The sequence below is a fragment of the Myodes glareolus genome, chromosome 18 (genome assembly GCF_982192425.1).
Source record: "Myodes glareolus chromosome 18, mMyoGla1.1, whole genome shotgun sequence".
Classification (NCBI taxonomy): domain Eukaryota; kingdom Metazoa; phylum Chordata; class Mammalia; order Rodentia; family Cricetidae; genus Myodes; species Myodes glareolus.
In genome coordinates, this window is record NC_142043.1 from 72,231,220 (window position 1) to 72,257,808 (window position 26,589).

Below are 26,589 nucleotides of genomic sequence, written 5' to 3' on the forward strand. Positions count from 1 at the left end.
CAGAAGGAAAAATGCTCAAGATACCATTAACACATGAACTCAAATTATATTACAGCGCTATAGTAACAGAAGTAAGAGTTATACTAGTATAAAACAGGAAAATGGAATAGAAGAGAGGACACACGTGTGCTCCTTCACATATGCAAATATGCACACTTAAAAGCTTATCTACCAGGTATGTTAGAATACATAACGTAATTTTCAATATTGCCTTCAGGATTGCTTATATAATATAATTCCAAATTTGTCTACTGATATTTAAGCAATGCTAATTAGTACTGAGGCAAAATACCTCATCTTAGTGTGGTGTTAACTGCTTTTTTTGAGACAAGGTTTCTCTGTGTAGCCTTAGCCACTCTAGAACAGACTGGCCTTGAACTCACAGAGATCCACCTGCCTTTGCCTCCCCAGTGCTGGGATTAAAGGCGTGCACCACCATGGCCCAGCAGCCACGTCCTCTTTTAATACCTCACGACACGTACTTAGCTGTGACTCTCAGAGGTCATACATGTAGAATTTTATCCCTTTGTTCCGTTGTTAGAGCATTCTTACACTTATTTGATTATCAGATATACCTTTTGTCTTTACACCATAGTCATAATATGGAGGATGTCATCAACTATTTTGCTGAAGCATTTATGAAGGTTTTAAGCTGTTTGTCTTAATCACAAGACAATATGGACAGTATGAAAGAATCTTAATATAAATCTCCTCTCCACAGTACATCTGGTATTCTACACAAAAAAGCAGCCAAAATTCATCATGAATTAGATAAATAAGCTAAGGGAGATTGGAGCAGGTGTGAGCAATGCCTTGTCTTCCTCTGTGGTTCCTTTCCATTCCAACATTTCAGGTGTGATAGCTATTCTTGGTTGTCAAGTATAGGCTTGACTATGTCCGGAATTAGCTAAAACACAAGTAGCTGGGTATACCCATAAAGATTTTTCTTTTTCTTTTTTTCCTATTTGTTTTTTAATTTACTCTTTTTTATTTAAAAAAACATCTTTTTCCCTTTTACATACCAATCCCAGTTCCCCCTCCCTCCCCTACTCCCACTCCTTCCCAACCCTACTCCCTATCCACTCCACAGAGAAGGCAAGGCCTCCCATGGGGAGTCAACAAAGTCTGGCACATCAAGTTGAGGGAGGATCAAAATCTTCCCCCATGTCTCTAGTTTTGGTGGTGTGTAGAATGATAACACTTGTGCCTTCTTAACCTGCCAAGCACATAAGTAGTTTTGGGTTAATCACTGACTTCATTGGATTCTTCAGACAATGAAACTTTCATTAACTTAACTGGTGTTTCCTCAACTGGAAGAGATGTCAGTGCAGGCAAATGATTCGTTTTAAAGTTAGTTTTCATCATTATTGTGCTGTCTGGCTAAAAGTTTCCCCATACTTTGTGCTTTTATGTACCCCACTCCTCAGCCCACTTGATAAGTAACTACAGCTTCTGGAATTTCAGTGGTCAGAATTTCAATATTTGCAATTTTAATCTTTTGGGAAATTTTAGACCTTAAAGATTTTGATCTTTTAAGATTTTGCATTATGGAGACTTTCAGGATTGTTACATTTTGAATGTGTGATGGTATGTTGTATCACATCTTTCAGTACTGACATGAATTTCTTTTTATTTTAAAAAATTATTTTATATTTTATATGTATGATCATTTTGTTGTGTGTATGTATGTATGTCCCATGTGCATGCAGTGCCCACAGAGGTGAGGTCAGAAGGGGGCATTGGATCCCTTGGAACTGGAGTTACAGAGGGTTGAGAGGCACAGTGTAAGTGCTAGATATCAAACCCTGGTCTTCTGGAAGAGCATCCAGTACTCATAACCACTGAGCCATCTCCCTAGCCCCAGATGTGATTTTTTTATTTTCTTCTATAGGATGTTACTGCTGCCTTATGTGGGACTGAACCATTTTGCCTTTCGTCAGTATGGTTATTTCAAGAACATTGAGTCTCCTCCTGACACCGACCTATATCTTGTTTCCAGTCATCTCCTCTGTTCCAGCAGAGGCAGGACTGGGTTGTCTCCACCTCTGACTGAACTTTCGGCACCACTGAGATGCAACTTATTCTTTTCTATTGAAAACAATGGCATAGATGTTAGCCTGTGCTTCAATTTCTGGATATAAGGTGTGATTTGTGGGTTCTTTAAGGGAGAAGATCCACAAAGAGTGACAGAGATAATTAAACCTGAAAACTTCCAGGACCCATGGATTTGATGTTACCTCTTATGATTGTAGGACAGAACACTGGAGAAGCCAACTCTGTCTTTCATGAGCTTTCATGGAGCTCATTCTTAACTAGGTCATCTTCACCAGCTCTGTCTTTGTTTCTTGTAGAATGTTGCTCCACCAAGACCTGTGATCACAAGGGCTCAAACATAACTGGGTCTGGTCCTGTCTCCAGGGCCAGGGAAAACTCCCAGCCTCTGCTCAGGCTCCAACTTTGTTTTCACGTTCTGTTTCTGTAGAAGATGACACCTGTTCTAATTCTTTCCTGAGTTTTGATCCTGTTCTTATCTGAGTGACCTGTTAGTAATTGTTCTCACAAGCCCCAGGGCAGCTACTGCAAGGAGGAGGCATTCATGTTGAAAGATGGGTTTTAAGACTTGTCTATCTCTCCTTTCCTTCCTTCATGGATATTTTGTGGATTGTCTTGTCTCACTGCAATCTTGCTAAAGAAACCAGATTCTAGGTTCTAGAATTAGTAGAGTACAAACATCAGGGGCAATTTTTTTTTTGACTTGAGTCTGAGCTGCACTGGGAACTTGGAGACAAGAAACAGTCAGGTCAAGGGTCCCAAGACATCTCAACAGAGTTGTCTGGGAGGAAGACAGATGTGAGAGTCATTTTTGGAGAGAGGAGGGTCAGATGTTGATCCATGGAGCAGTTTTAGCTCTTACAATATGGAAAGCCTCAGATTTAGAGCTCCTTCCATCTGAAGGAAGCAAGTCCCATTCTCCACATATTATTGTGAAGACTGAAGTCAGATTCACTGGCCAGTGATTTGCTGCCAGGCAAGGCTGAATGCCCCAAATAAAATCAAGTCTAGTGTACTGCTTGATCTCTGTAGGCAGGCAATTTACGGCTGAGCAGGGTCTCGAAGCTGCAGGGGATCCAACATCCTCTGCTAGCCTCTGAAGGCACTATGCACATAGAATGCACCAAACATAAATACATATACACCAAGAAAAATAAAAGTAAATCTTTCTAAAAATAAGGACGAAGTGGTTCATTTATGTAATGGGATTTTACTTAGCAGGAAAGGAAAACAAATCATAGCAGCTTTAGGAAAATGGATGGACCTGGAAACTATTATATCAAAAAAAAAAAAAAGCTCAACTTGGTAAAATGAAACCAGTGCATGTGTAATGGGATGTAGCAAGGTAGTGCTGAGTGAGAAGTTCACAGTTTTAAGAACTTACATTAAAAAACAAACAAAAAAATAGAGATTTCAAATAAACAACCCAAAGATACACACCTTGAGGTCTTTGAAAAGTAAGAACAGTTTGTATCAATTATTTTTCTCATTGTTGTCACAAAATATCTGAGAAAAGTAATTTAAGAAAGGAAAGAGTTGTCTCAGTTCACCATTTTAGGGTCTAGTCCATCACAGCAGGGAAGTGCCAGCCAGTGGCCATGCCAGAGGAGCTGCAGGCAGCAGTGGAGCTTGTGGAACCCAGCTCAGAGGACCACAAAGCTACTCTGGGCGCATACTGGAGAGGCAAAGCCCGGTAGAGATTGTTCTCAGAATAACTCTTATTTCTGCTGTGCTTCCTTCTGTTTGATGCTGCCGTGTTCCTGCTGGGCTTGGCATGGTGTGGTGATGGCATGATCTGAAGGGATCCCATTGTATCTAGTACAGTGTGCTTGTTTCATGGGGAAAACGCCACTCTTCACTGAACAATTTGCTTATAGACCAAAATGAAAATGATTTTTATAAGAGCAGTGATGGTTAGATTTATGATTTAATTGGACTTCCTGGGTCAGCCTAAAAGATACAGGTTGTTCAGACAGTGAAGATGATTAGGGAAACTGTTTATGTTTTCTGCTAATTGTTCCCAAAACGTCAAAAATGACAAAAAAATAAAGGCTGAAAGTCACCTTCTCCTTTGTTAGATGTGAGATTTACAGACGTTGGAAATAACAAGGAAATTTGTGTTATGCCCATTCCGTGAGGACCCCAAAAGACCACTACAGAGACCGACTCACTGAAATGCAAAAGCTAGGTTTATTATCGTGAACGAGAACAAACCAGTAGGGACCTCATCAGCACAGCAGTAAGGAGAGGGACTCCGCCCTTCTAGAGAGCACTATTTAAAGGCAAAACCCAGAAAAGTTACATTAGCAGGGTTTGGGCTAACACTTGGACTGATCTCCTTACATAAAGCCTTAGTTTCCTTTCTTAATAATCATTCTATCCAAGGAAAGTGATAAAGCTAGAAGGTAATAATCATTCTATCCAAGGAAAGTGATAAAGCTAGAAGGTAAGCCAGTAGAGAAGGAAGAAAGGCAATGACTTCCTGCAGTAGAAAAAAGCACAAGACTAGATAAGGATTTCCAAGTCCTCAGAACCAGGTGCAAGGCTGTTACATCGGATAATTTTATTTTATAAAGTGCTGGAACCGTGGTCCCAGGAGCTTTTATACCATTTGAAATACTTAGCAAGTCTGGTGTGTTCTTAGTTTCTTACGAGCATTCTGAGAGTTAGTGGGAGAACGCGTGGTTTCAGGGAATCAAAAGAGAAGTCTCAGGGTAGCCCCTGTAACCTTCATGGAGACTGATTTGAGAGACTTATAATCCTTTCCATTCTGATCACGTTGACTTGATGTACCATTAAGTTGTAGATAAAGAGAAATTGAGGTCCTATACTCCTGAAAACTTTAGGGTTGTGTAAAATGAATGTGCAAGACCCTCATTTTAAATAGATGTCTCAAAATCTCTCCTGAAAATGAGAGAATTTTTCTTCAGTAGTATACAAAGATGAAGTTGGACTTACCTAGGAATACAAGCATGACACTCAGCATTTATAGTTTATTAAAGGTGACGCTTCATACCACTTCTGGGTCTGTACAAGGGAAGGAAGTCACCATTTAAAGAGAAATTTTAATTACCATGTTTATTGAAGAACTATTTCCACTGGCTAAGATATGGAATTGACCTGTCTACCAAAGTATGGGTGGACAAAGAAGATATGTTATGTATACATATTGTTCAATTGTGGTTGTCAAGTGAAATAAGCAAGGTTCAGTAAGGCAAATACTGCATGGTCTCACTCACATGTGGTCTCATAGAAGTGATGAGTAGGGTACTGATTACCAGATTCTGGGAAAGGAAAAGGTAGGAAAAAAATTCTGAAAAAAGTTTTGACTAATAGGTTTTAAAATGCAACTAGATAAGATTAAGTTATAATAAATATCCCATAGCCAGTGGAATGAATACAGCTGACAATGGTTTATTACGTATTACAAAGGAGAGGAAGGATTCTGGCTATTTTCAACAAAAAGAATTGGTAAATCTTTGAGGTGACAGATGTATTAATTACTATAGTTTGGTAATTGAATACTGAAATTATCAGAATGCCATCTTGTACCTCGTGGATTTGCACAAGTATTTGTCATTTAAAAAGAATTCTTTATTTAGTGAATACTCATCAATATTTGTGTGAATAAAGATCATTGGAGTGCAAAATTTCAGGCTAACAAATTAGTGTTTAACATTTAAGCACCAGAGACTTAGTTTAGAGTTTAAGTTAAAATAACAATACTAAGTAAAATTCACTTAAGGAAGTTCATCTAATTCTATATACTTTGCCAAGAAAATACACTAAAGACAAAGAAAAGTCACGTGGAGATTAATGTAATGATGTCCTGTTATCTTGTTGATTTTGTGGTGTTTTCTCAGACGTCTTTTCATGAACTTTTCTGGCATTGTTTATTTCCCGTTACCTCTTGGCTGTGTTTATCCTCTTCAGGATAATAAAGTATTCTTTCCAGAATCCTCTGGAGAGCTGGTGTAGTGGTCAGAAATTCCTTCAATCTGTTTTTACCATTGGAGGTTTTCATTTTTTCTTCAATCCTAATGGATAGTTTTGCTGGGTATACAATAATCTAGGTTGATAGTTGTGGTCTTTCAGAACTTGGAATGCATCTTTCCAAGTTTTACTGACTTTAAAGGTTACTGTTGAGTATCCAATGTTATTCTTATGGAAATGTTTTTATAAGTGACTAGATCGTTCCCTCGTGAAGCCTATTTCATAACCAGAAAGTAATTTAATAGTGTTGTATTGTATTTTTATTCAGTTAAGAGCTCAAAAAATATATGCCAAATAAATTATTTCAGCATTCTGGACATTTAGTATTCCTCGTGGCCCCTATATATACAATTTCAGAAACACTTAATTCAGGCTAGTCATCCCAGAATATAAATATATTGAGATCAATATTTTTGGTAAATCATTCTTAAAATATGTGTGGTTGTGTATGTATCTCTATCTCTGTGTATGCCATGGCATACAGGCAGAGGTCAGAGTATTACTAGCATAGGCCAGTTCTCTCGTTTTGCCATATGGACGCTAGATCTTGAAAGCCAGTCCAGAGGCTTGTCAGCAACGGTCTTTACAATTGCTGACCCCTAATTTTATCTTAGAGGTGTCTATATGTCTAGAGAGATCTGAAAGTAAAATTTAAAGTACTGTGAAGAACTGGTATTGCTACACTTTAGCAAAATTATGCTTAAAGAAAAACTCCAATCAAAAACAAAATGTAGATGGCAACAGAGGGACTTTTTGTAACCTACCTCTTTTTGTGTGTAAATTTCTGTCTTTAAGAAATTATCATAGTCATCTTTCAGAAACTTTGACTTTGCCTGAGGGTTTCAATTTAACTTTCTGCTTTGTGATGGATTTAGGTATTTCCTTTTTTATTCTCTATAACATTTAAATTTCTTGACAAAAGAGTGTTAAAACTCAAGAAGCATTTTACAGAAGAATGGTAAAGATTTGAAAACCCCTAAGACAGTAAAACGTATGATAAAGCTACAGTAATTAAAAATTCACCCTTTCAGCAGAAAAAAGCAACACTAGTAAGTAGAACAAAACCTGCATGTGGATAGCCATGGAATATGTAAAGATTCAATTACAAATGTGAAGAAGGAAATGCTAGTCTATCTGTTCACACAGATGTGGAGCAAACCCGATTTTGCGCATGCTCTAGGGATCAAATCCAATGTCTTATGCTTGCTAGTTGAACACCCCATCGCTAAAAACATTTAGAAGCATGTAACAGATATAAAACTCTCAACCCAACAGACAGGACCAGTTCCATATTTGTGGATCAAGCAGCAGAAAAAGGATAAAGATAACCTTTAGGTGGGTGATGTTGAAAGGGCAGGGATTGTACCACAGTGTTTTCTAGAGCTGAGAGCCCAGCATCAGTCCTTGTCGCACAGGTCATGGCAAGAGAATGGAAAGTTTGCATGAATCCTTCAACCCTTGCTTTCTTATGGTAGCACAGGGAATGATTTTAGTATTTCTTTCATTAGGTTTTCCTGAAAATTAAATGGGTGAATGCATGTTAGGAACTAAGCACAAGAACTAACGCATAAGAAACTCAAGGAGAGCATTATTTGTATTGTATTTTCTACTTGTAAAATAATGAGTTAATGTGTGACAGTACACTTAAGTACATAGGAACAAGAATGAAAACACAATAAAAATGGACAAAATGTTTAATTTTTATCTGTGCTTAGACTCCTTCCATAAATTGCTTATGTATAGCCCTTGTATTAACAAGCTGATTTCTTTTTTAAATAAGGGCTATAGCAAGAAGTGAGGGGCACATTGTAAAAACAAACACCATGTCCCTCAACACGTAAGCTCTGGCATCTCAAAACGAGAGTAAATAATTTAGTGTTGTTATCAACAGTAAAGAGTCAGTCTAAAAGAAATAAAACATGGATAGTATAGAAATAAATGAGTAGAATATAAAAGGATGATCTTTCTGTCCTGTCAGTGTGACATGAACAATTTACTAATTTTCATCTCCAACTTTTCCTTCCTCTTTAAATTCCAGCGAGCCCTTAGGAACAGGCAGCGAAATCCCACCTCTATCTGAGGAAATGAAGGGAAGTATGGTTAAGAAAACTTACTAAGCCGTGGAGACTTGGATTGCCCACTGTTCTCAATTAAAGATTAATGATAATTTAAAAATAAGAAGCACAACAGAAAAATAGTGATTTCGTAAGGCAGCTACTGATTACTCTTAGAATAATTCTCAGCATCAGGGGACAAGCTCTCTCAGGACTTTTATTTTTAGTCTCATGATTTTTGGAGCCAACAGATTTTTCAGAAGACAAATAATTTATCCTTTTGGACTCAGTGCAAATACTTATTCTTGCAGGCTGAACCCATTTGTTTAATATGAATATATTTTCTATTATTTACAATCACGAACAGTAGAGCCCTGAAAATGCCTTTCACCTGTCTAGTTAGGTAAGAAAATGAAACCAGAGGCAGGCTGGGAAGTTGCCCATACTTTCTGTGCTGTGACCTGTCTCGTTCTGGCATTAGAAAAAGCTATTTAATATTTAGAACCAGTTTCCTATTTTATGATGACACATTCCCTGTTGTGGGTCATGAAAACACATTATTTCCCATATTTGTACCATCATGTTCTATTTTCAATTCAGTATGACTGATTATCTAAGCATCATCCAAGGCAAATCTGTATTCTCTAAATATTGAAGCAATAGTGAAAGAAACCAAGTCAAAGAGAGAAGTGTGGCAATCAATGCTCTCTAAAACCCAGGAAAAAAGTTGGTATCTTGTATGTTTGATTTTTTCAATATATATCTGATATAATTCTATTTTATGGGTCAGAAAAACTAAAAGGATGGTTAATGTTTAGAAAACTATTTGTATTTTAAAAAAGCAGTAGCAAGGATTTTAAATTTTCTATGCCTAGCTATCAAAGAAAGTTATTCTGATTGTTGGAAAGAGGTGTTTTGTGAAGGTGGAGTAGGGGTTAGTTCTAAAAAAATCATCTCCAAAGTAAAGCTTAAAGTGCCTAGAAGTTTCCCTAGTTCATTTCCTTTTCAATCTGGTCGCATCAAATCTACTTCCTCTTATAACTCCAATCATTTAATCTCTTAGGAGGTGACTCTGTGTAGGTCAGTGTCTTCAGATTTCCTTCCTATCTTATTCTCTGCTTGTGAACCCCACTCTTCAAGAGTCTCACATGCCTAGCTTATCTTTCCTAAGATGTAAATGCTGCCCATGACACCTATCTAAAGAAAAAGAGCAAAGAGGAAGCTGGTTCACCAATCCTATCTGCCACTGTCAGTACGGCCAACAGTAATGCTGGAACCTCAATAGGAGAGCGAAAAGAATACTTGTGGGGCAGCAATCAGTACAGATCTAGTTCTAAGCCATGTCTCATAATGAACTGTTCATTTATGACATCTAAACAGTTAAATCATTTACTGAATAAAATGTTTTTAGATCTACTCAACAAAAATGAAGACGAATGTGTTTCCTTTCTAGAAGGCAGAGTTTCTTGCTATGGAAAGTAAGGTGAAATAAGGTGAACACATTTTATAATTCAGAAGAGACGGAAACTTGTGGCAACTTTGAAGAGTGTTGATCCAAAGCAGACAGATTGCTATGGCGTGATACAGCACAGAAGCCAGGGGCCTACCAGAGGAACCGTAATGAAGGTGAGTTCAACTTGGAATATACCTTCATAGCTGAGGGGTGTTTTTATTTCTGGTTAGACAAAATTATCTAAAAATAAAAATTTTTTAATAAAGTTATTTACAATATGCCATTAGACAAAGTAGGATTTCTGGAGACTGAAGGCATAGACAAGTTTTGATGAAATAAGGAAGAAACTTGAGCTCACAGAAAGCAGAAGTTTTATGTTTAAGGATCTGAGAAGAAAGTCAGAACACAAATAGACAACAAATACATAGCAACTTTTCTTATTGAAGATGTCATTTGATTTCCTGTTTGAGGAAATGTTCAGGTTCAAAGTATAATAAGACAATAAGTCCATCATCTACCATAGCAACAAGATTTTCAGAATACCTCAAATTAACACAGATTGTGTAGTTTTGTTCTCCCCTCCCACTTTCCATCAAATAGGGTTCTTTGACTTTGTTGGGCATGTTTGTGGGCCAGAAAGAGATTAATAAAATAATATCTTCACATTAATAATCTAGGGACAAATAACTATTCCTATTCTAGGGCTTTTCCATTTCTTCAGAGACTTTATGATGAAATTGTTTCATTCCTGACTCTTATTCTTAAAAAAGTTCAAGAAGTATCTCATTAGATAGAGAAGAAAGATAGAGGAAAATCTTAAAAAAGCAGCATATCACAGAGATGACTTAGAGATAAAAGTTTTAGTGGAAAGCAGATGTTCATAGACAGAGAAGACCATGTATGGACAAAATGCTACAAACTTCCCAGAGAATAAAAGTGTTAATGAGGAATCTAAATTTTAAAAATAGTTGTCACAAACTGCAGCTGTACAAGATCCAAACAACCATATACTCTACAGAATCTGAGACTGGCTTATGCAAAGCAGCCATTCTTCTTCAGACATCTTATCCTCATCCTCTTCTTCTTCATTTTGCCAAGAAAATTCTAATTGAGAAAGGTTGGTTGATATCATCCCAGGTTGTGTTCCACAAACTATGTCATCTTTTCTTTTAGGTGATATCAAATCAAACCTCCGTCACCGAATTTTTCCTCCTTGGAGTGACAGACATACAGGAACCACAACCTTTTCTCTTTGCTGTTTTTATCACCATCTACTTTGTCAATATAACTGGGAATGGAGCCATCCTGACAATCGTCATTTCAGATCCAAGACTCCACTTACCTATGTATTTCTTCCTGGGGAACCTAGCATGTCTAGATATCTGCTACTCTACTGTGACAGTACCAAAGATGCTGGAGCACTTCCTCTCCACAGGCAAAACAATTTCCTTTCTGGGGTGCATAACTCAGCTGCATTTCTTCCACTTCCTGGGTACCACAGAGTCTCTGCTGCTGGCAGTGATGGCATTTGACCGCTTTGTGGCTATCTGCAAGCCACTTCACTATTCTGTCATCATGAATCGCCAGCTCTGTACCCTCATGGCTGTCACCATCTGGATCATTGCTTTTCTCCACGCTCTGCTTCACTCTGTAATGACATCTCGTTTGAGGTTCTGTGGTTCGAATCAGATTCATCACTTCTTCTGTGATGTAAAGCCTTTGCTGGAACTGGCCTGTGGAAACACTGAGCTCAACCTCTGGCTGCTCAATACTGTAACAGGCACCGTTGCCTCAGTCCCCTTCTTTCTGACATTTCTCTCCTATTTCTACATTATTATGTATCTCTTCCTCAAGACCCGTTCTTGCAGCATGCTCCACAAAGCACTATCGACTTGTGCCTCTCATTTCATGGTTGTTGTTCTGTTCTATGCTCCTGTTATCTTCACCTACATTCGTCCCAGCTCAGGCAGCTCTCTGGATCAGGACCGGATCATTGCCATCATGTACAGTGTGGTCACTCCTGCTCTCAATCCACTCATCTACACCTTGAGAAACAAGGAAGTGAGGAGTGCGTTGTGTAGGAAGATGAGAAGATGGTTCAGACTTGACAAAATCTAAAGAACTCGTCTGAGGCATAAATAACCAGGCAATGAGAAATTAAGATATATTCTTATGTATGATATATGTACGTATATATAATTGAACCAATTGAGTAATGGAAAATATATGGGAAAATATGATCTAGTTGTATTAAACTATTAAAGCAAGGGAAAATTGAACTTGTGGGGCTTAATCATAGAATTTGAATTTTGCTTTTGCTGAATTTGCTTTTGGCGTATTAGTTGATAACCTTGACTTGTGACATACTCTAATATGACTTGTATGTAACTGGATATAGAAATATGTGCATGCTACCCATGTTTAGAATAAATAATTAGTACTTATGGTTGTTTATCTGTCAGCACATATTAGTTGGATGATTACCATTATGCTCTCTTATTCTGAGGAATTATTAAAATTAAGGTTACTCAGTTGGAAAAGTTAGCTGCAAATCACAATTGAGTTACAGAAAGACTTCAGAGGCAAAACTTTTTTTAAAAACCTGATCCTGATTCTGCTAATATTAGAATTTTTAGGGTTGATGGGTAAGGTTTTAGTTTTTAAGTTGTATTATTTATTATTGTTTTTGAGACAAGGTCTCCTACAGCCTGGGCTGGCTTTGCATTCCTTATGCCATTGTTTCCACCTCTCGGTTGCTGGGCTTATAGTTCTATACTACCACATCCAGCTTTCTAAACAGTTTAGACAATATGTTTTACCAAGTCAACATACAATATATATATATCAGCACAAGAATGTTTAAACTCTTCAAAATCGGGGGTAGCAACTTTTCCCTCTTGTCCGAGCAACATTTTGAATGTTTAATAGCCTTAGCTATCAGTCTTCACCAAGTGATGGAATAAAGTCAAAGGTGAGAGTGCTTCTTGTATTTAGAATTATTTCAAACATATTTTCATTTATTAAATATTTTATTCATTATTCACGGATGCATATAATTCCCCTTTCTCCAGCTCCTCCCTGTATACCCTTCCTGCGTCCCAGCCATCTTTATGTGCTTTCTCTGGTGAGGAAGTAGACGTCTGTAGAAAGACAGTGTTGGCTGGATATTAGACACTAGAATGCAGTTACACACAAGAACTCACAATGGTTGTGTCTGTATGCACAAGATCTCTCTTGAACAGGATCAAACCAGACAAAATTCCATGAATTTCCACCCTTCTCTGAGGAGCTTGGACAACTGGTAGCTACTGCGAGAGGGAGAGTCACTTTCTTCAGGAATGTGGGCCCTGAGAAGATATCCATGCTCTAGTGTATGGAATGGATTCAATGTGTATTCAATTAGATTTTTTTTTTCTGGAACCTGGTATTTTTCCAGAGTCCATGGCCTTGCCCCTCCAAACTAACTAACTAATTAACTAACTAACTAACTAACTAACAAAGCAAAGATATTTTAATAATGATAAATGTTATGATGGAAAATATCTTTGTTTCTGAACAAAGGTGAGAAGCTCTCTCCCCAGTTCCCGAAAATGGGCCAGAGGCTGTAGAAGCTACAGCTGAGTCAAGGAGGCCCTAGGCTGACAAGCTAGGGCAGGTCCCATGAGGCTGTCACCACCGTGAGGTTCTCACAACCAGGGAAACCTTCCCTGCTGAGCCAGAACTCCCCACAGCTGTAAAGATTTGAAGCGTTTCTCAGAATCATTAAGTGAACATGCTGTCCTACTTTCTGGTCATTTCTGTTTGGATCTTGTGCAAGGAAAAAGAATTGATTCTGACTAAGAGGTGGCACATGTATTAGAATTTCCTTTTCAAATAAGTGCTATCCATTTTTTTTTTACTTTATAATCTTTTTAAAGGACTGGAGAGATGGTACATTGTTTAGAAGCACTGACTGCTCTTACAGCTAAAGGTGTTTCAGTTCCAAGCACTGACATGGTTGCTCACAACTGTTTGCAACTCCAGTTCCAGGGCAATTGATGCCGTCTTCTGGCCTCCTGGATGAGTGTGGTTCACAGACATATGTGCAGACAACTCCCCCCCCCCCCCCAACGCTCCCATTAAAGCAACAATAAAACAGTTTTGAAAATGCTTCAGATTTTACTTTAAAAAAATCATAGGCTGTGATTTTTGTTTTTATTTAAATCGCCCAGGTTGTGTGACTTTTGTGTGTGGACTTTATTTTATTTTTGAAATTTATTTATTTATTCTTCTCTCATATTTTACATCCCAATCACAGTTTCCCCTCCCTCTTTTAACCCTAGTCTCTCCCCCTGATCTCGACTCTCCCCCAGATCTTCTCCACTTCTGTTTCCCTTCAGGAAGGGCAGGCCTCCCAGTGATATCAACCAAACAGGGCATAACAAGTTGCAATAAGACTAGGAACCCCCTCTCATGATATGCCTGGACTAGGCAACCCAGTAGGAGGAAAAGGGTCCCAAAAGCATGCAAAAGAGCCAGAGACTGTCCCTGCTCCTACTGTTAGCAGTTCCACAAGAAGACCAAGCTACACGACCATAACATAAATGCAGAGGGCCTATGCAAGCTCCTTGATTGTTGATTCAGTTTCTGCCTGCTTCCATGAGCCCTGATTAGTTGATTATTTGGGTTTTCTTGTGGCATCCTTGAATTCTCTGATTCCTACAATTCTTTCTCCCTCTCTTCTGTGGTATTTCCTGAGGTATTCCTAGTGTTTGGCTGTTGGTTTCTGCAGCGGCCACCACCAATTGCTGGATGAAGCCACTCTGATGACAATTATGCTCTAAGCCCTGGTCTATGGTTTACGAGAATAGCAGAGTACCACTAGGAATCATTTCATTGACTGTCTTGTTCTTTGTTGGTCATGTTTGGTTCTATCCTAGGTCTCTGGGCTATCCAGCCTCTGCTTCCTGGACTTTCAGGCAGTGTCTGGGGTGGGCTCCCTCTTAGGGTATGAGTCTCAAACTGGACCTTTCATTGGTCGGCCACTCTCACAAATTCTGCACTATCTTTACCCCAGCACATCTTGCAGGCAGGACAAATTGTAGTAAAATGTTTTGTGGTTGGATTGGTGTCCCAATCCCTCCACTGGAAGCCTTGCCTGGTTACAGAAGACGGCCAGTTCAGATTTTGTATCACCCTTTACTAGGTGTCTTAGCTAGCATTACCCTTCTAGTCATCTTTCCTTCCATTCTTCCCCAACCTGATCCCTCCTGTTCCAGTTCCCACCTGCCCCCAGTTCACCCATGATATCTATTCTATTTCTCCTTTCAAGGGAGATCTTTTGTCCACCATACAATCTTCTTCTTCTTCTTCTTCTTCTTCTTCTTCTTCTTCTTCTTCTTCTTCTTCTTCTTCTTCTTCTTCTTCTTCTTCTTCTTCTTCTTCTTCTTCTTCTTCTTCTTCTTCTTCTTCTTTAAAAAATTGATTTAATTGAGTTATACATTTTTTTCTCTGCTCCCCTCCCTTCCTTTCCCCTCCCCTTCAGCCCTCTCCCATGGTCCCTATGCTCCCAATTTACTCAGGAGATCTTGTCTTTTTCTACTACCCATGTAGATTAGATCCACATATGTCTCTCTTAGGGTCCTCATTGTTGTCTAGGTTCTCTGGGATTGTGAATTGTTGGCTGGTTTTCTTTGCTTTATGTCTAAAAGCCACTTATGAATAAGTACATGTGATAATTGTCTTTCTGGGTCTGGGTTACCTCACTCAATATAATGATTTCTAGATCCATCCATTTTACTGCAAATTTCAAGATATCATTTTTTTCTGCTGTGTAGTACTCCATTGTGTAAGTGTACGACATTGTTCTTATCCATTCTTTGGTCAAGGGACATTTAGGTTGTTTCCAGGTTCTGGAATGCTGCTATGAACATAGTTGAGCATATGTCCTTGTGGTACGATTGAGCATCCTTTGGGTATATACCCAAAAGTGGTTGTGCTGTGTCTTGAGGAAGGTTGTTTCCTAATTTTCTGAGAAATTGCCACACTGACATCTGAAGGGGCTGTACCAGCTTGCATTCCCATGAGCAATGCAGAAGTGTTCCCTTTACCTCACATCCTCTCCAGCATAAGTTGTCAAGAGTGTTTTTTAACTTGGCCATTCTTACAGGTGTAAGATGGAATCTCAGAGTTGTTTTGATTTGTTTTTCTCTGATGACTTAGGATGTTGAACATTTCCTTAAGTGTCTTTCAGCCATTTTAGATTCCTCTGTTGAGAGGTCTCTGTTTAGGTCTGTATTCCATTTTTTAATTGAATCATTGTTCTTTTGATGATTAATTTTTTTTTTGTTCTTTATATATTTTGGAGATCAGCGCTTAGTCTGATGTGGGGTTGGTGAAGATCTTGGCCCATTCTGTAGGCTGCCATTTTGTCTTATTGACTGTGTCCTTTGCTTTATAGAAGCTTTTCAGTTTCAGCAGGTCCCATTTATTAATTGTTTTACTCAGTGTCTGTGCTACTGGGGATATATTTAGAAAGTGGTCTCCTGTGCCAATGCATGCAACTATATTTCTCACTTTCTCTTCTATGAGGTTCAGTGTGGTTGGCTTTATGTTGAGGTCTTTGATCCATTTGGAATTGAGTTTTGTGCTTGGTGATAGATATGTATCCATTTTCATTCTCCTACATATTGATATCCAGTTTGCCAGCACCATTTGTTAAATATGCTTTCCTTTTTCCATTTGATATTTCTTAATTCTTTGTCAAAAATTAGGTGTTCGTCAGTGTGTGGATTAATATCCAGGTCTTCTATTCAGTTTCATTGGTCCTCCTGTCTGTTTTTATGTGAATACCAGGCTGTTTTCAGTACTGTAGCTCTGTAGTAGAGCTTGAAGGCAGGGATGTGTTGCCTCTAGAAGTTCCTTTACTGTACAGGATTGTTTAGGTTATCCTGGGTTTTTTGCTTTTCCATATGAAGTTGAATACTGTTCTTTTCAGGTCTGTGAAGAATTTTGCTGGGATTTTGCTGGGCATTGCATTGAATCTGTAGATTGCTTTTGGTAAGATTGCCATTTTTGCTATGTTAAATCTACCTACCCAAGAGCATGGGAGATTTTTTCATTTTCTGGTGTCTTCTTCAATTTCTTTCTTCAAAGATTTAAAGTTTTTGTCATACAGGTCTTCCATTTGTTTGGTTAGAGTTACTTCGAGATATTTTATGCTATTTGTGGCTATTGTGAAGGGTGATGTTTCTCTGATTTCTTTCTCAGTCCATTTATCATCTGTGTAAAGGAGGGCTACTGTTTTTTTTTTTTTAGTTAATCTTGTAACCTGCTACATTACTGAAGGTTTTATCAGTTGTAGAAGTTCCTTGGTAGAATTTTTGGGGTCTCTTATGTAAACTTTCATATTATCAGTAAATAGTGAGAATTTGACTTCTTTTCCAACTTGTATCCCCTTGATCTCTTTTTGTTGTCTTATTGCTCTAGCTCGAACCTCAAGAACTATATTAAATATGTATGGAGAGAGTGGACAACATTGTTTTGTTCCTGATTTCAATGGAATCACTGTGAGTTTTTCTCCATTTAGTTTAATGTTGGCTGTTGGCTTGCTGTACATTGCCTCTATTTGTTTAGGTTTATTCCTTGTATCCCTGCTCTCTCCAAGACATTTATCATGAAGGGATGTTGCATTTTGTTGAAGGCTTTTTCAGCATGTAATAAGATGATCATGTGCCTTTTATTTTTCAGTTTGTTTATATGGTGGATTACGTTGATAGATGGTGGATTATGTTGAACCATCCCTGCATCTCTGAAATGAAGCCGAGTTGATCATGGGGGATGATTTTTCTAATGTGTTCTTGGATTCGATTTGACAGTATTTAATATTTTTCATTAATGTTCATGAGTGAGATTGGTCTGTAGCTTTCTTTCTTAGTAATATCTTTATGTTGCTTGGGTATCAAGATAATTGTAGCCTCATAAAAAGAGTTTAGCAATGTTCCTTCTGTTTCTATTGTGTGGAAAAAATTGATGAGTATTGGTATTAGATCTTCTTTGAAAATCTTGTAGAATTCTGAACTGAAACCATCTGGTCCTGACTTTTTTTGGTTGGGAGACTTTTGATGACTGTTTCAATTTCTTTAGCAGTTTTATGTCTATTTAATTTACTTATCTGGTCTTGATTTAATTTTGGTAAGTGATATTTATCCAGAAAGTTGTCAATTTCCATTAAGATTTCCAGTTTTGTGGAGTATAGGTTTTGTGGAAATACGACCTAATGATTCTCTGGATTTCCTCCATGTCTGTTATTATGTCCCCATTTTCATTTCTGATTTTGTTAATTTGGATATTCTCTCTCTGCCTTTTGGTTAGTTTGAATAAAGGTTTGTTTATTTTGTTGATTTTCTCAAAGAATCAACTCTTTTTCTCATTGATCCTTTGTATTGTTTTCTTTGTTTCTATTTTGTTGATTTCAGCTCTCAATTTGATTATTTTCTGGTGTCTAGTTCTTCTGGGTAGGTTTGTTTCATTTTCTTCTAGAGTTTTCAAATGTTCTGTTAATTCACTAGTGGGAAATTTTTCTCAGCTTTTTTACATAGGCAGGTAGTACTATGAACTTTCCTCTTAACATTGCTTTCATTGTGTTCCATAAATTTGGGTATGTTGTGTAGTCATTTTCATTGAATTTTAGGAAGTCTTTAATTTCTTCATTGACCTATTGAAACTTCAAGTGAGCATTGTTTAATTTCCATGTGTTCGTGGGCTTTCTGGAATTAGTGTTGCTGTTGAATTCTAATTTTAAGCCATGGTGATCCAATGAGATAGATGGGGTTATTCTAAGTTTTTTTTTGCATCTGTTGAGGTTTGTTTTGTTACCTAGTATGTGGTCAATTTTTGAGAAGGTTCTGTGAGATACTGAGAAGAAGGTATATTCTATTATGTCTGGATGGAATATTTTATAGATGTCTGTTAAGCCCAGTTGAGTCATAACATCTGTTAGTTATCTTATTTATCTGCGACTATTTTGTCTGACAAACCTGTCCAGTTGTGAGAGTGGAGTGTTGAAGTCTTCCACCATTAGTGTGTGGGGGTATAATGTGTGATTTTAGCTTAAAAGTGTTTCTTTTACATATGAGGGTGACCTTGTAATCGGGGCATAAATGTTCAGTTTTGGGATTTTCTCTTAATGGATTTTTCCTATAACTAATATGAAATATCCTTCTTTGTCTCTTTTGATGGATTTACTTTGAAGTCTATTTTGTTATGTATTAGGATAGCTACACCAGCTTGTTTCTTAGATCCATTTGTATCGGCGAATCAATCCCACACCAGTTATGTTTTAAGGGGTTATTTATTTTGGGGGGTAAAACTTACATACACCATAAACCGTCAGGAAGGGAGCCTAGTCGCTGGAGCAGGAGCCGGGACCAAGCGCCGGAACCAAGAGAGCCTGATCCGGATCTGTGTCTCTTTTTAAAAGAGAAATATACCACGCCCCAGTGGGCTGGTATTTCAGCGGCTATTGGCTGACGGAGCGGAAGTCGCTCCCCGCTGCACTGTGGGCTTGTGCTTCAGCGACTATTGGCTGAGGCAGCGGAAGATACTCCCACAACACATTTGATTGGATTTTTTTCCCTCAACCTTTTACTATGAGGCAATGCCTGTCTTTGAGGTTGAGGTGTGTTTCTTATATGCAGCAGAAGGATGGATTCTGTATTTGTATCCAAAATGTTAGCCTGTGTCTTTTTATAGGTGAGTTGAGTCCATTAATATTAAGGAATATTAATGAGCAGTGATTATTATTTTAGTCTTCATTGTTGGTGATGTTATTTTGTGCATTTCCCCTTTCTTTGGGATTTGTTGCTGTGAGATCACCTACTGTCTGTGTTTTTGTGGATGTGGCTAACTTCCTTGGGTTAGAGTTTTCCTTCTAGTATATTGAGTATGGCTGGGTTTGTGGCTAGGTGTTAGTTCAATCCGGTTCTGTCATGAAATATTTTGTTTTGTCCTTCTATGGTGATTGAAAGTTTTGCTGGGCATACACCAAGACCTGTGCTGTTCATGTACCTGAGACTAAGGAACAACAAAGGGAAAGAAAACTGGAATAAAGACAACAGAAGGAGCGTAGAAGAATTGTCCAGGGACTTTCTCCCTATTGAAGGTGGTAAAAGCACCCTGTTTATTTTCACATCGATCCTGCTCAGCACAAGGGACATGCTCCCGCAGGATTTTTATGTCTCCATCTTCATCTCGTTAGAATGCTGGCAGGATTTCAGAAATCCAGAGAGGTCTTTATAGATTTATAGACAAACACTGTAAGACAGAGGCTTACAAGTCTCTTGAACTGTCACTTCAAATACTTCACAACCTGTGCAATTTCTGGACATGCATCTGAAAACTGTTTTCTGTTTGTTCATTTATTTTGTTTTGTTTTTGGCGGTCAGTCAGGTAAGAGAATGAATTAAGACATTAGGACTAGAGTTTCCTGTTATTCAGGGGTGGTCTGCCAGTTGGCAACATTAAATACCAATAGGCATGATTAAGGCTGGTTTTCTTTTTTCTGACAGACTCCTCACTGTGTGTGAGGATTATAAAGGTTCTTCGGCTTCTGTATTTCATTTCTGTGTCTTGTCTAATTTCATTGTACTTGGTTCTCTAAATGAATACAAATCTGAAAGCTCCAAATATTGAAAATGTAGTGAACAAGTCGGTTCTGATTGTACAGAGAAGTTAGATCGATAATTTTCCTTAATAGATAGGTAAATATTTTCCTCATAAATGTTTGGCTACCATTTTGATTTCTGGTTCAGAGAATTATAATTTAATTTTGCCATGGGGCTAGATTTTAAATAGGAAAGTCTGTTGTGTTTATAAACACACAGAATATATATCACTATCAAACAGGCCTCCCTGATTGTTTGAAAGCAATCTCTCACAGAAGTACACTAGCAATTGCACCATTTCTCAGACTGTCTTCCAGCTATAAAGCTTAGAATCCCACAGGATCCTTAATTTTTTCCTCCAGTTCATTAGTTTTGTTTCTTTAGTTGTACAAATTATTTTCGTCCTCTAATGATTTCTCACAGCTTGAATAATTCCCCTCTTGTAGGGCTCACTCCAGCGTCAGCCTCTTTCCAGCTCCAGTGCAGCCTGGGGATTCTCTCAGTGCCTCCTAGCAGCATGGGCCTTCCTCACACTGATTCTCATTCTTCTCTTCTGTGCACAAAGTGAACCTAGCACATCTTTAAATAAAAGGAAACAGAGGAAGCTACTTCTTATAGCTATGTCTACTCTGACCAGTGTTTCCTAGAAAATTCATGTACTTTGCTAAGAATGGAGAAAGCAACAACTCAAAAAGCCTTTTAGTATACTTTGAAAGTGTAGGCAATGTTAAACTTTTTACAATTAATTTATTCATAATTACTTAAGAATTTTACTTTCACTGAAAGAAGCACTATTATTTTAATTACGCGATTGAAAAGGACACATTCCTTCTAGAAAATAGGACTTGGAAAGAAAATAATTGAAGGATTATAATTGAAGTAAGGAAGACAAATAAATATAACATGTTTCTGGTGAGAGAAGAGCTGTACAGCTCCAGTGTGTGGGGAGAAATCTGAGATGAGGCATACAGACTTCTGGGATCACAGAAGACAGCGGCGACCATTGTCACACTGATGGAGCTAGAAGAGAAGAGGGGAAAATCTCTGTAATATCGGAGGAGTGAGCTTATTTTAAGGTAAGTGGGGAAAAGTCCAATAATTAAGATCACAAGAGAAGACAGGATTTCCAGGGTACTGAAGGGCATTTAGCAGTCTCTTCTAGGGAAATGGGGGAGGGACTACTGGTCAGACAAAGGAAAAACTGCTCTGATCCTGGAGTTCTGAGAAAAAACAAATCCAAAAAGTAAAACTTATGGCATCTAGGTGAAGAGAAGAACAATAAAGCATAATTTATACAACAAGAAGTATCTTTGGTTGGTTATAGCAACACAGGACTATAATCCCGGTCCTTGGAGGCTGCAACAGAAGAATTGAAGCAAGTTAGAGGTCAATATTGAGATCCTGTCCCAGTTATCAAACAAATGGAAAACAAATAAAAAAGGGGTCTAGGGAAATGGCTCCATCTGTTATGTGCTTGCTATTCAAGCATGAAGACCCAAATTCAGATCCCTAACACTCAGTTAAAAAGTTGGATGTCGTGATGTGTGTTTGTAAACTCAGCTCTGGGGAAGTAAAGGCAGGAGAATTTATGGAACTCTCTGTCAAGCCAGCCTAATTTAAAGGGTGAGCTCTAGATTCAGAAGGACATGCTGTCCCAAAACATAAGATTGAAGAAGATGTTTGATATCAATCGATTACCTCCACATGCACTCACATGCAATTAGGAATCTATTTTGGAAATATTTAATGGTCCAGATTTTAGGAAACATGAAGCTCAACATCAAATATAGTAGTGAAAAATAAGCATAAATACCGTTGGACTCTGTAGCTAACAAGACCTTCTGGCTCCAAGACGTTTCCTAGGTTGTGTATAAGAACAAGTCTATACAAGGACATTTCTACCTTTTCTAAATTTTAAGTAGAAAAAATATTGTCACTATTATATTAAAAACCTAGCTTTCCATTTTAATTATTATCATACATTAAAAAAATACTTTAATTTTGTTGCTAAATTAGCTTACAAGGTAATTCCCACATAAGATTTTCAGACATATTTTGGTTGATTCTGCGCACCTCCACACCTCCTGTCTTCTCCCCTTCCCTTCTTCTTCCTGCCATACCTATTGGTCCACAGTATTTCCCTTCCACATTGTTCAATTGTCTTCCATATCCTCTACCCCCTTTTTAAAACCCTTCTTTCTCCCAGTCATGTGATTTCCTTTCTGGTTTTCTGTTTTTTACCCATGTTCACAACCACTTGGATCCACATAATTAACAATGAGAGACTAGGACTGAAATTAAGACATGGAGCCGGGTCTTGGTGGCACATGCCTTTAATCCCAGCACTTGGGAGGCAGAGGCAGGTGAATCTCAATGTTCAAGGCCAGCCTGGTCTATATAGTGAGTAGAATACCAGGAACCGTCAGGGCTACACAGAGAAATCCTGTCTTGAGAAACCAAATTGAGAGAGAAAGAGAGAGAGAGAGAGAGAGAGAGAGAGAGAGAGAGAGAGAGAGAGAGAAAGAGAAAGAGAATAGTATTTATCTGTGCCTGGGTTGTCTTGCTTAATATCATACTTTTAGTTCCATATATTTATGGAAGTTCATAATTTATGCAAGTTCATAATTTCATTTTACTTTACAGATGGATAAAATTCTATTGTCTTTATGTACCAAATTTTCATGATGTGTTGTTACTTGATGAACATCCAAGCTGATTCCTTTTCCTGACTATTGTGAATACAGCACACAGGCATGGATGTGCAAGTGTCTCTGTAGGAGGGTGTAGAGTCCTTTGGGTATATCCCAGGATCAGAATAGCTGGTCACATGGTGATTCTTCTTTTAGTTTTTGTAGAAATAATCAGACTGATCCCCACAGTGGCTGCATCAGTTTGCATCCCCACCAACATTTTCACCAGCATCTGTTGCCATCTGCTTTTTTAATGATGTCTATTTTGTCGAGGGTGAGATAAACCTTGAAGTAGTTTAATTTCCATTTTCTTGATACCTAATGAAGCTGAACACTTTAAAAATATTTATTGACCACTTGTATCTTTTCTTCTGAGAAATATCTGTTTAGCTAATTGGTCCATTTATTGATTGGTAGATTTTTTTGTGGTTAACTTTGACAATTCTTGACATATTCTAGATATTTACTCTTTGCCTGAAGTATAGCTAGAGAATATTTTCTCCCATTTTGTATGCTCTCTTGATAGCCTCTTTGCTGTGCAGAATATTTTAATTTCATGTCATCAATCATATGCTATCTTTGGTTTTAAAGAGCCAGTGGTTGAGAGGAGTCTATCTACTCCTATTCTCTCAAGCTGAAATCTTTCAAGACTTTTCCCTTGCCAGGAGATGTCTGCCTGGTGGAACATTTAAAAGTTGTCCCCTGTTAGATCCAACTTAAGAAATGAGAAGATTGGGTCAAAATGTAAATACTCACAACTAAAAAATGTGGTAGGCTTGTGATTACTCAAAATCACTAAAGAAAAAAAGAAATGATTCATGATAGTGTAGTAAACTAAAATTTTTTTTATCATAATCCACAACAGACTCTTAGAATTGTTATCTAACATAAAATGGGCAGATAGTAGGAAAATTTGAGGGGATGCTATGGAAAACAATGTCTCACACTCTCAAAATACTTTGGTTTTGAAAAGAAAATCTATGGTCAGAATGAGTGGTCATCATGAAGGTTAATGTTGTACAATAACTCTTTTCTTTTAAGTGATGTCAAACCAAACCTCAATTACCGAATTTCTCCTCCTGGGAGTGACAGATATACAAGAACTGAACACAATTCTCTTTGCTATTTTCTTCACCATCTACTTTGTCAATATAACTGGGAATGGAGCCATCCTGATGATCGTCATTTCAGATCCAAGACTCCACTCACCTATGTACTTCTTCCTGGGAAACCTAGCATGTCTAGATATCTGCTTCTCCACTGTGACAGTGCCGAAGATGCTGGAGAATTTCCTTTCCACAAGCAAAGCAATTTCCTTTCTGGGGTGCATAACTCAGCTGCATTTCTTCCACTTCCTGGGTAGCACAGAGGCCCTGCTGCTACCAGTGATGGCATTTGACCGCTTTGTGGCTATCTGCAAACCACTTCATTACTCTGTCATCATGAATCGCCAGCTCTGTATTCAGATGACTGTTACTATCTGGACCACTGGCTTTTTACATGCCTTGCTTCACTCTGTAATGACATCTCGTTTGAGGTTCTGTGGTTCGAATCAGATTCATCATTTCTTCTGTGATGTTAAGCCATTGCTGGATCTGGCCTGTGGAGACACTAAACTCAACATTCGGCTGCTCAATACCATCACAGGGACCATTGCTCTCAGTCCATTTTTTCTGACATTTCTCTCCTATTTCTACATTATTACGTATCTTTTCCTCAAGACCCGTTCTTGCAGCATGCTCCACAAAGCACTGTCCACTTGTGCCTCTCACTTCATGGTTGTCATTCTGTTCTATGCTCCTGTTCTTTTTATTTACATTCGTCCCAGCTCAGGCAGCTCTCTGGATCAGGACCGGATCATTGCCATCATGTACAGTGTGGTCACTCCTGCTCTCAATCCACTCATCTACACCTTGAGAAACAAGGAAGTGAGGAGTGCGTTGAGTAGGAAGATGAGAAGATGGCTCTGACTTAAAGAAATCTGAAGAACTCTTCTGAGGCATAAATAACCAGACTGTAAAAAAGTTTAGAAACAGCTACATTTCTCAATTTTAAGAAAGTATATTTTTGAGAAAATTGGACAACTGAAAATATGTAGGAAAACTGAGTAGCAGTATAAATTAGTATTTTCCCAGATAATGCAAGGGAAAGTTGAACATGTATGACTCTAGCTATAGAATCCTCCTGAATCTGTTTGAGAATATCATTTGATAATCTTGGCTTGCGATATATTATCACACATAATTGGGCTTAAAAATATGTGTTTACCATCCATTTTTAAAGTAAATAAATAGTACTTATTCATTTATCTGTGTAAACACTTTTAGTTAATACATTTTAGTGAGGAGAATAAAAGCATTATGTTTGTTCCCTCTTACTAAAAATAGATTCTTTTTCATACAATATATCCTGAATACAATTTTATTCTCTGCCTCTACTCCTCCCAGTTTCTTCTTACCTTACCTCCACTCCATTTCTGTTTCTCATTAGAAAAGAACATTCTTCTAGTGATAACACCCAAATCTGACAAAATAAAATATAAGATAAAACAAAACATCACATCGAGACTGGACAAGATAATCCAACAGAAGGAAAAGAGCTCCAAAAAAGGTCACAAAAATCAGAGACTCATGCATTTATACACTCAGGAGTTCCATAAAAACAGTAAGTCAGAAGCTATAATATATATACCACAGACCTAGTGTAGACCCATATAGGTACTGTGCTTGTTGTTTCAGTGAGTTCATATGAGTTGTGTTTACTTGATTCAGAGGGCCTTGTTCTGGTGTCCTCCATCCTTTCTGGCACTTATGCCTGTTCTTCCCAGGGCTTCCCTGAGCTATGAGTGGACACATTTTGTGGAGACACCCCATTTATAGCTGTGTGTTCCAAGGAAACTTCCTTTGCATATTGTCTGGCTGTGGGTCCCTCTATTTGTTCCTATCTGCTGCGGAAGGAAGCTTTTTTGGTGATGATTGAATAAGTCTCTTATTGTGTGCGTATAGCAGAATATCATTAGGAGTCATTTTATTGATTATTTGCTGTAGATCAGTAATGTTTGATTTTACATTAGGTCTCTAAGATTTCTAGTCTCTGGTTCTTGGTCACCCAAGCAGTGTCCAGTATGAGTTCTATCTTGGGAAGTGTGCCTTAAGTCCAATCAGACGTTGCTTAGCTACCTCCACAAGTTCCGTGTACCACTGCCCTAGCATATTTTACAGGCAGGACAGATTTTAAGTCAAAGGTTTTGTGACTGGTTTGGTGTTTATGCTTTTCTTTTGGTAGCATGCAAAGCACCTTCCTGCATCAAAGACACTAAGATATGGGGTGAAGGCTCCATTCAGGCAACGGTTGGACTTCTCAATGTTCAATGAATTGTGTGTATGTTGTCCTTGGCAATGTGGACCTGCCATTTGTGGAGAGCAATCCATTATCTTAGCAATAGTCTGGGTTGTTTAGGGATTTCCATGACACCCTCTTGGCCAACAACTTAATTGTAACCCAGTCCCACTGTTAGAAGTCTCATTTGGTGTCAAGAGATGGGCAGTTGGGACTCTGTCTTTTCCATTATTATGAGACCTCTTTAGGAATGCCTTCATATATTTTTGGAAGTGTCCACTGTACTAGGTTTCCACACCATCCCTCAAATGCCTGTCAATTCCAGATGTCTCTCCTCACATTTTCCCCTAAACCCTATCTCCCTT

General features: G+C 38.1%; 2 protein-coding genes across 2 annotated transcripts; both read left to right on the forward strand.

Moving 5' to 3' along the window:
• The first annotated feature begins 9,719 nt into the window (after positions 1–9,719).
• Positions 9,720–11,670, forward strand: LOC125408439 (olfactory receptor 12D2-like). The gene is made up of 2 exons (XM_048446724.3): positions 9,720–9,725; positions 10,726–11,670. The coding sequence occupies exons 1-2, from the start codon at positions 9,720–9,722 to the stop codon at positions 11,668–11,670; spliced, it is 951 nt and encodes a 316-aa protein (XP_048302681.3).
• Positions 11,671–23,928: 12,258 nt separating this feature from the next.
• LOC125408280 (olfactory receptor 12D1-like) lies at positions 23,929–24,855 on the forward strand. Its single transcript, XM_048446427.3, has one exon. The coding sequence runs from the start codon at positions 23,929–23,931 to the stop codon at positions 24,853–24,855; it is 927 nt and encodes a 308-aa protein (XP_048302384.3).
• The last annotated feature ends 1,734 nt before the right edge of the window (positions 24,856–26,589 follow it).

Excerpts from the sequence above, each read along its gene's own strand:
- LOC125408280 (XM_048446427.3), top strand. The coding sequence starts at position 23,929 with ATGTCAAACCAAACCTCAATTACCGAATTTCTCCTCCTGGGAGTGACA.